This window comes from Porites lutea, chromosome 7, assembly GCF_958299795.1.
Source record: "Porites lutea chromosome 7, jaPorLute2.1, whole genome shotgun sequence".
Lineage (NCBI taxonomy): Eukaryota > Metazoa > Cnidaria > Anthozoa > Scleractinia > Poritidae > Porites > Porites lutea.
Window position 1 is genome coordinate 6,228,603 of NC_133207.1, and position 10,007 is coordinate 6,238,609.

The window sequence follows — 10,007 nt, forward strand, 5'->3', positions numbered from 1 at the left end:
TGTTTGACTAAGATTCAGTGGGGCTGGGTCCTCTCATCTTTTTCCACCTCTGTTAATCCATTCGGCTTGGTTTGAGTATAATTGACTGCTCGGATGATTGTTGTTTACTGCTTAAAAAGAGAGATGATCATTCGTTTCGAGATAAATTGTTTTGTGCTAAAAAGTCTTGGTCAGCAACGTAATAGAAACCATCTCGTTAAGGTAATACATAATAGGGGCTTGGTGCAAACAGTGTCAAGGACATTTACACCTGTCTCTGGTTAATACAATTTGACTTTATTTCTAATTTAAATGTGTGTCTATGCTGGTTACATTCCGCGTACATTTTTGAAAGGTAATATCATGGAATATATACTAGAATACAAATGAACGTTTGTTCATTCATATGATTGATTGCACGTCTGTTAGAAGCCGTATAAAGCTTAGTTTTTGCCCTGCATACACTAGGGGATTCAGATTTTCAAGGAAGTGGGAGGGGGCGGGGGGGGGGGGAGGTGACTGGGCACTTATTCAAACTCTAAGAAAAGAGGGGGACCCGGCTAAAAAAAAGGGAGGATCTCCGAGCCCCTTTAGATCCGCTCATGGCTAAGTAAACTGCATACCAGCGAATACATTCAAAATTTGTCTCGATTCTCAAGTTAAAAGAATTCTTTCAAGAAAGGACTGGGAGCCCTGTGGATACTGTAAAACGTCAAGCATATTAGGTGTGTCCGTCGGGCCTTTGGGCCGACCTACCCTGAAAGTGCATTTCCAATGTTGTTTTCGGAATGTTGAATCTGTCATGCTGCAACCCAGAAAAACGTCATTTGTTTGCCCAAAGAGCGGTTTTCATTAGCATGTTCCAGGCTCCAAGATAATGCGGAAAACTGATCGAAAAAAGTGCGAAAAACTGCGTGAGAGCTGGGGAGAGAGAGTGACACCTCCCTTCCCGCCGTTTTTCGCTCACTCACGTTTTCGTTGCTCTCGTCCTTCTTTCGCTTCTTATTCGCTTTCTTCGCTCATCTACCCTGACTGAGAGCCTGGCACAGGCTAGGTTTTCATTTGATCGCGTTTATGTTGATCATTGGCTAAACATGTTGTGTGCTAACACAGGAAGGCAAAACTCGTGGGAAAGGATATTTGAAAAATACACTCATGATTCATTAAGTGGTGGAAGACAAATGCAATACGAAGCTGTATAAGGGAAAAAAATATACTGCTGCTGCTATTGCGCCTGCGCCACCGGCTCCGCTTCTCTGTTTTGGATCTTTCCCGTCTTCACAAAAGGGATTTTCGTCGTCAAACGTGGCTGCTTTCAGGGTTTCCTCGTCAAAAGAACAGCTATCTTTGTGTGCTTTATTCAGGCACTTTTTGGCTTCTGCAAAGGCCCTGAAAACGAAAATCAACACTTTTTTCAATCAGTATATCCTTTTAATCTGTAATTTATCATTATTTATTTTAACTTATTAATGTATATTTTTGTATTGACTTTATTTATGAGGTCAATTATATTAATGAAAAATAAGTAAGGGAAGGCGGTCCTTCGAGACATTTGGAATCTTCTTGCCGATAATACCTCCTTAGGGGTAATATTCCATTTTGTTTTCATGTTGTACTAACACTAGTATTATGCATAGCGGACACATGCCCAAGCCATCAAAGACAGTAGTTTCGTTTGATACGATTATATTATATGAGGGAGATGTGAGATAACACTGGTGAGGTACGTTCCCAAAGTGTGGGCTGACAAAGAGCACCTGATACTCCAACCTTTTTACCAGGGCTCTCTCCTACTTCCCGCCTCTTCCTTTCTGTTTGTTGCGGGAGACGAGTAAGGGGAACCCTGGGAACGAGGTTGGTGAACCGCCAGAGCGCAATAGCCAGAGCCAGTAAGGTGGTCGCTTTACAAAAGCATTGGATGAAAAAGGAGGACTGGAATCCTGGCCGGGATCTAAATCAAGGATTATAATATATCCGACTGGATACTCAAACCAAACTCAGCAGATCTAGATGCAGATGCTTAATGTATAAAACTCAATAGAATAAGCGCAAACGGACGCAACCACTCCCAACATTGTTGGGCCAACGACGTTGGGAGTTGTTGTGTCAGTGTTAGCAGAGTGGCGTGCAAACTGATGCAGCAACTCCCAACATTGTTGGCGAATGTTGGGACCTGCAGTGCACCGTGGGAAGGATACATGGAGACCATGTGTGGTGCGCGTGCGTGGTCCCAACAATGTTGGAAGAACTGCAAAAACGGATCCAACATTGTTGCACTTCGCTTCGGCGATCACGGAACAAAAGAAATGTTGGGAGTTGTTGGTCAAAAGTTTAACCACTCCAAACAACAAGCCACAGCACGCAAACGGACGCAACATGTAACATCCAACAATGTTGGGAATAATGTTTCGTCCGTTATCTATTCTGACGTAAGTTATTTAAAGATACTCACGTGCAAACCCCAGAAGACTTCTTTTGGGATGCCTCTGTGTAAGTCTTCCTGAAAGGCTCAGCGCACTTTTCAGCTTCTGTAAAAAACGCTGGTTGGCAATTTGCAATTTCTTGTACACTTCTATGAAGCATTGCTGTGTTCACTTCCGCTTTGCTGCAGAAGAATCGCTGGGAAGTTAGGATACCACGAAGGTAAATTTCCAAGTCGTCAAAGATCTGTGCTTTCTGGTTCAAGGCAGGGCATTTGCTATTCAGGTTGTTTCTTAAACAGTCCGCATTTTTCCGGAGTTCCGTACTGTAGATATAGGAGAAAATAGATCATCGTCTGTGTTAACATGTATTTTTTCCTGGCCGGGAATTTTCTTTTAGGTAAAGGTATTTATTTTCCGTCCAAGAATTTTTGACTGGGGGGGGGGGGGTCCAAACTTTGGTTCAGAAAGAGATGTTGAACTTTTTTGTAGCAAATTACTTCTCCCCCACACCCTAAAGATATTAATTATCCCTGGAATTTAGTAACTCGTAAGAGTACTTCAACTGACAAGCCTGAGGCCGACGGTGCGCTCATTTAAGCCTTCTCTCACGGCTAAATGAGCGCAAAGTTACCTGCAATCTTGAGGGCTGCCTGCGAAGTCTTTGGAGGACAATTTATCACATTTCATTGCTTCCTCATAAACAACTTTTTCTGAACATCCCAGAGTTCGAATGCAGTCTGAAAAATAAACCCAACAATGTCATAACTTAGTGAAATAACCTTAGCAACGCAGACGTTCTAGCTGTTTTGTTGTTGTCTGTGTTTGTTCCTTTGTTTGTATAAAATGTTTTTGTTGGTGGTCAGTGGTGTTTATAGTTTTACTAGGTGTGCAAAGCTTCCCTACTGGGATAAGCTCAAATTCAACTCTAAAATCCTATCCGAGAAACCCTCCCCCTCCCCCTTTCTCCCATTTCACAAACCATCAGAAAGATAGAAACTAGAGGTGGGCACTTTCCGGCCTAGGCCAATTTAAAGGAAGTATTATATTGTTTCCTCAGTTATTTTTAGTTCAGCCGGGAATCGAACATGGGTCTGCTGCTTTCTCGTTCTGTCACAAGCCCTTGGCACGGTGTGTTGGTTAGGCCCAAGCCAGATGTCGAACTTTTTTTGAGACGAATCAAACTTGTTGAGTTAAGTTTATGAAAATTTCGACGTCTGAATATGTTTGATCGTCCAACACGTTCTATCCGTCTGCCTCAGAAGGAGAGAACGTTTGAAGATCGTCTCCTGGACAAACGTCGATCTTCACATGCGACGAACCAAACTAACAGATTAAAAATGTGTATGATAATATATATTTAGCCCCATTCGGGGGAAAATTTATCAAATTAAATCGCTTTTTGGCCTGATTCAGTTGATTGGCCTACGCGTCCTAAGTTCGACGTCTTACCCAACAGACGATCTTAACTTAATTTACGTCGACCCAAATCAGAGTTTGGTTCGTCTTATGAAAAGTTCGACGTTTGGCCTAGGCTATATTCTCTTACCAAACAAGTCCGACGTTCCAGGGGGATCCATGTGATTACCGCAAAAAGGATTATACTCATCTTTAGGAATATACATGCAGATGCCATCGCAGGCTTGTCGAGCAATATTTACACAGTTCTTTTTAGCATCTGCATATTTCCTAGTAAAGAAATATATGGAACAGAGTTAGCCTTGATCTAACCACAGTTAGTGCTTTTAGTTAAATACAATAAAAAATAAAATGGAAAAAAAAGGGTAAAAACAACTTGAGCGCTCATCATTTTATTTATGATCTATATCCGTGCCCACTACAACATCCATGGGCTAACTGCTGACACCGCGTATTTTTAACGAGCTGAACATTACTTAAAAGTAAACCGTTTTGATAAAGTGCTCAGCCCTATATTAAAGCACTTTGGTGCCTAATCCTACAGTCATTGTTTTATTTCGTATGCAACCTCTCTCTGATTTGAACCCTTTTCTCGATAAATGCGCTCATCAAATGGTCCTCTACAAGGAGTATTGCATTGTGCAACAATCCTTGAGGTGTCCAACCCGCTGGATTTTGGGTTCACAAACGTTCAATCAATCAATGAATTTATTTGTGTCATAACGTGGGCTGGGCTTGCCCCTAGTATCCGAGCTGGAGGCATGACAATAAAAATAATTTAAAAGATTAAAAACTCAGTAAAATCAATATCGTTCGAGAATGTTATGTAAGAAATACTCAAAGCGGCACCCTCCTGCATCCCACTTAATTGATCAAAAGCTCATAGAAATGTCACAGGTAGAATATGACAATTACGAATATAGAATAAGCTAGAAAACCTAAGATATACCATAATTACGTTTACAACTGGCCTCAGTTAAGTTTATACAACTAAAAGATCTTAAATTGTTACGAGAGTCACTTAGCTTAGTCGATAGCTGATTCACAAACGTTGTGCAAAAGGTCGCATATAGCGGGAGTTTTTGGATCATTATACGTTTTTGGGAAACTACCCACCTACCCCTCCCCTAAGCCAACATTTTGCCCTAAGTGAGACGTAAGTGTTGATGTTGGCTTAGCGGAGGGGTAGGTGGGCAGTGGTTACGGACGAAATGCAGTCCCCAAAATACGTAATACAAAAGATTCAAAAGAAATTGAACATTGCGGAGCACACAACGCCCAAGCGAACCAACAATGGTTTCGGCAACACCAAAAAATACTCCATGTATGGTTAAATGGTAGTCACCTTACCTGCAAAGTGATGTATCACTCTTGTTTGCTTCAAATGCGGAGCGGAAGTCATCCCAGCAGTTAACAATGCTATTCAGTGCACCACGGTTACACTGGACGGTGGTCAGGATGAGTTGATTGACGCCTTGAACATTATTTGAATTAACATTGCCGCAGTGGTACACCAACAAGACAAGCAGCTTTGATATCTCGCCTCGAAGAGGGTTCAAAAACGGATCGTCTTTCACACAAGTGTTCACGTGATTATTCAGGCAGGCAGTTTCATTTCCATATTCGCTGCTACAAAGGTGAATCGGATGTTGCGTCAGTATTTTAGGTCCGGGAGGGCACTTAAGGGAAGTTTGGGTAGAGGTGTGCCGGGGTTGCGCTGCCAAGACCTTCAAACCCTGACCTTTTTCAAAAGCGCCTCGTTTTTCACACACAGGTTTACATGATTGCTGAAGGCAGGTATTTTCATTTCCATATTCGCTGGAACAAAGGTGATCTGAATCGGATGTTGCGTCAGTATTTAAGGCCCGGGGGAGCACTTACGGGAACTTTGGATAGACGTTAAGCCCTCAAAGCCTGACCCTATTTGAGAAAAAAAAATGCTAATTTTGCTAACCTTTTTCAGACGAGACTTTTTTATCAAATCGAATCATATTATTTTGCATACAAAATCAAAAGAGAATAGGACAAAATCAAACCAATTAGATGTTTTGTGAAAAAGAATTGTTGGTAGCACACATATAGACCACTCGTCGTTACCCTTCACACTCTTTTAAAGGTCTAAGGTCCAAAAAGATACGCTTTCCAACACGCTAAATAGTGAAACTGTATACCTGTTAAGACTCACAACCCTGAAAACCATACCCTGCTGGATGTGGACTTGTAATCCGGACTCCCCGAGTTCAAGTCCCTTCCTGACTGCTGGTTGGACTTGTTGCGGTAGTCCCCAGTCCAAATCCCTGGCCACGCTTGTAAAGTAGCCAAATTATGATTCGGCCTCAGTCCTACGCGTTGGGGCTCTTAACGTTCTTATGTTCCATTTGAATTATTTGTTTCGCAGATCCTTAAAAATCCTCATTAAGGGAGGCAATAATTAAGTAACTATTTATTTCTTTATTTATTGCTGCCGCTCGAGCGAGCCTGAAACGAGCGAGCAAAGTAGCAGACCTAATCTGTACAGGGACGAAAATTTTCGATTTCTACACACGATGCATCTGGATTTTTAACCACAATGCCACCGGATTTTTACCAGAATTCCTTCCTCGCTCATTGCTTTCATGTATCAACCCGCGCTGGCGTTTTGTTACTTGAAATCCTCGCTTTTGTGATGAGTTTCTCTTTCATGGTATATATAGTAGCAAGAGCCTTAATGGCTCTTGATAGTAGCCAAGATTTCCTCACACCGCCAGTTATTACCCATGTTTGTCTGAAGCTATGGTAGTCTCGAAAACTCTCGAAGAATGTAATGTGTGTTTTTTCGAAATTCTTTTAACATCGTGTTTTTCAGTCCTCTTAATTATCTTCTACGCTCGTGGTTTTGTTAAACTATCATTTCACAATAATTTTAGAAGATAATGTTCCAATTAACCGGGGTAAAACTTCTGACTACTTGGCTGGCAATTTGCGTCACACACGCTACGCATGAAGTATTCTAATTGCGCGCGCCAGAAGAACGCGAGATTAAAATAAAAACCTAACTTGGTGATGCAAATTGACGCTAGGGCAGCACTCTTTTACCTTTTAGGTACACTAGTTTGTTTGTTTAATTATTTATTCATTTTTTCATTTAAAGACAAACCTGCAATTGGTCATGTTGTTATTATTCAGTTCCATGATCATGTCTCTTTGGCATTTCTGTCCTCCACCCGCAAAGAATGTAAGGTTGCATTTTCCAATAGACTGAATTTGACCTCTGCTCTGTACAACCAGCACTGTGAATACTAGTGAAAAAAATTGGCTTTCAGAGGTGCAGTCAAATTTCGTTATTTCGGACACCCTCAAATTCAAGTTAGTGTCCTTGAGTCTCGTCACCAGTCCTCCTCTGAGAGTTCGGATATAAGGTCACCCTCCAAGCTCGCCCTAATTGGCCTGCGGGCATGGCTTAGAAGCACCGCAATAGAAACAGTTTGATTCTAGTCAAACGTCTGCTATTTATTTTTGCAAAGGATTTACTAGGAGCTGCGGTCCGTATTATTGGCTTTCCTGCCAATAGCGAGAGGCGTGGATTGACGGTCCTCTAAATGAAGATGACTAAAATTCAGTTTCCGTCCAAACGATTCTCACTCGCGAACGTGGGATGCCTGCACCTGTGAAAGGTCCAGGCTAGAGTCCAATTACTTTGAAAACCGTGCACGTGACCGAAAGAGTAAGTGATCATTGAATCACACTGTAGATGAATCGTAATTCGCAGCGAAAGGGCTCTTGTAATAAAAAAGAAAGCATCACCACAGCAGATTACTCTCCAGGTACAGTTTCGAATTTGTCTTTATAATCCTTGACAGTTTCACGAGAAACCAATTTTACCAAGGATTTTTTTAATTCAAAAACACAAAAAAAAAACACTGAAAAACTTTACCAAAAAAGATAACTAAATGTACAGTAAGTCGATTAGGATACAAGCAAAAGTATACGGAAAAAATTATTTACGAGATCTGACATGTACGGTAAAGATGCAATAACTGTTTTACATGGACGAAATATAAAGAATCTAACAACAATATGCCTTAATCTAACGAAAATTAACAGTAACGATTGCGCATGGCTACGCCGAGAATTAAATTACGAGAAACATCCGCATCTTTTAACAAACTAACAATACTAATTAAAACCAAACTTGATATAAATAAAGAAGAAAAGAATTAAACTAAATTTACGCAAAGTCAAAATCAACCGGCCTTGAGAGATGGGCGAAGCAATAAAGGTGAGAACCAGACTGGGCGCGAAAAGAATTGTAAAATTACCAAGAAGATTGAGTACGGGCTAATGCCACGATGCGGCAATATGCGACGTGCTAACCGTGACGTAATACATTTCTTATACTATTAGGCTTAACAGCTCCCAGAGAGAAGATTTAATTCTTCAAGCCTTTTTATCACTCACATCACGAAATGTCGAAATCTAAACACTTCGATTCAAACTGAGCATTTCAAACTAACACACCTTAAGCGAAAATTGGTTTGTCAAAAATTACAGTCAAAGCTCTCCACCTGGGGAATCCATAAAAGTTGTCGCACCCAAGAGTCGCAACCAGATCTAGCTGGTCGTTAACGATAATGGGCCTTCGTAAGTGACCACGTAGAGAACATATTAAGGGCATTCGCTTAAGAGCACTTTTAGCGGAAAGCTTTGTATATGTTGTTAATTAGCAAAACAACTCCGATAAAATATTCTTAGATATTTTCTTTTTTTGATAGTTATCTCATTAAAGTTAACGAACCACTAATTCCACGTTATGTAGAGTGACATTAAATTCGATAACAAAATTTTTTTATAGTTCTTAACATATTTTTACATTTTACACAGATATTCTTTCAACTTTTTTCGTACTTGAAAATGACCGAAGATCGGTCGAAAAGTCGTTTTTTATCCGTGATTTTTACTGTATCAAGTTTAAAAAAAATGTCAGTTATACTTTCCAATGTTGACTGACTGGTAGGTTGATACCGGTGGATCACAAAAGAAACTGTCGAGTCTCTTAATCTTGCGGGTGCGGTCATTTGTGACGAACACAGTTTAAAGAGAGTTTCGCAAATGAATGTTGGTCGTGACTATAGACTGGTCTGCTTGTGGTAGTGGTGACAAGGCGATTGTGGACTGAGTCTATTGGATTTTGTTTGCCCAGTACGTAGTTTAAGAGAAATTAAGCTATCCAAGTTTTCGGCTGTTCGCTTGCAATCGAGGAAATTGATCACATTTACCTGAAAACTTTCACTTAAAATCGCCCACTTCGGAGCACAAAAATAACCTTAAATCGCGTGAGATCTTTGTGATTTATGTAGATGTGTTCAACTTTGCAAATAGTTTCGTCAGCTGAAGACGATGTATCGCCGCTTTTCTACGCGGTTCTTCGCTTTGTGAAATTAAATGTAAAACCTTTTTAGCTAAAATAAGCTAAAGTAGTTATCCAACTTGCTTAAAAAAGAAACCTACTCACCAGTATTTTTGGTGTTATGTAATTACGAACTCACCTACTAAAAACATATTAAGAAGTGTCCTCTCCAGTTAAGCGCACGTTGAAAGCAATTTCCAAGCCTGTTTGAAGTTTTTTGCAGCTGTATTGGAGCGGATGAAACTTAACAGCACTAAGCGAAATGATATAGTTTACGTGCACAATGTTGTTGATACTGGCCTAGACAACTCTCTGCGATATTATGCAAATATTCTCGGTTGGACACACAGAATGGAAATTAGTTAGCGCTCAGGAGAGCGAAAAGAGACCAATGAACCTGTGGTCTTGCAAAGAGATGCATAATTTACACCCTGGAAGTTTGAACGCTTTTAGCCTTAGATATTTTTAACAGTAGCCGGAATATTGAATTTGCAGTAACTTCTGACAGTCTGTGTTTGAAGCTTGTTGTTAGAAATAGCATTGAGATATGTAGTATAATCGCAGCTGCGTGTCCTGTGACTCGTGAATTTGTTTTTCTACTGTTGTTGTTTTTCCATGTGATTGATAATCTCGACTGGAAATTAAAATCACTGCATTATAAAAAAAAAAAACCTCAAGTTACAAAATATTGCCTGGTTTTCTCTTCTGCTGGATAAAGGATGACAGGCAAATGAAAGTTTATTTACCTATTTAATCTGTTGTTTTTGTCTGTTGTTGTTTATTTCTATGCATCGTAGCCGCAT

General features: G+C 40.4%; 1 protein-coding gene across 1 annotated transcript; it reads right to left on the minus strand.

Moving 5' to 3' along the window:
• Positions 1–355: 355 nt before the first annotated feature.
• On the minus strand, positions 356–7,100 carry LOC140942854 (uncharacterized). Its single transcript, XM_073391867.1, has 6 exons — positions 6,955–7,100; positions 5,169–5,447; positions 3,949–4,088; positions 3,034–3,139; positions 2,432–2,725; positions 356–1,368 (listed from the first exon to the last, which is right to left on the minus strand). Exons 1-6 carry the CDS (start codon positions 6,993–6,995, stop codon positions 1,143–1,145), a joined length of 1,086 nt encoding a protein of 361 aa, XP_073247968.1. The 5' UTR covers positions 6,996–7,100; the 3' UTR covers positions 356–1,142.
• Between the last annotated feature and the right edge of the window lie 2,907 nt (positions 7,101–10,007).

Coding starts and splice junctions, on each gene's coding strand:
- LOC140942854 (XM_073391867.1), bottom strand. CDS start 6,995: ATGATCATGGAACTGAATAATAACAACATGACCAATTGCAG. Junction 4,089..5,168: donor AGTGATACATCACTTTGCAG/GTAAGGTGACTA, acceptor TTTCTTTACTAG/GAAATATGCAGATGCTAAAA. Junction 1,369..2,431: donor AAGTCTTCTGGGGTTTGCAC/GTGAGTATCTTT, acceptor TTTCGTTTTCAG/GGCCTTTGCAGAAGCCAAAA.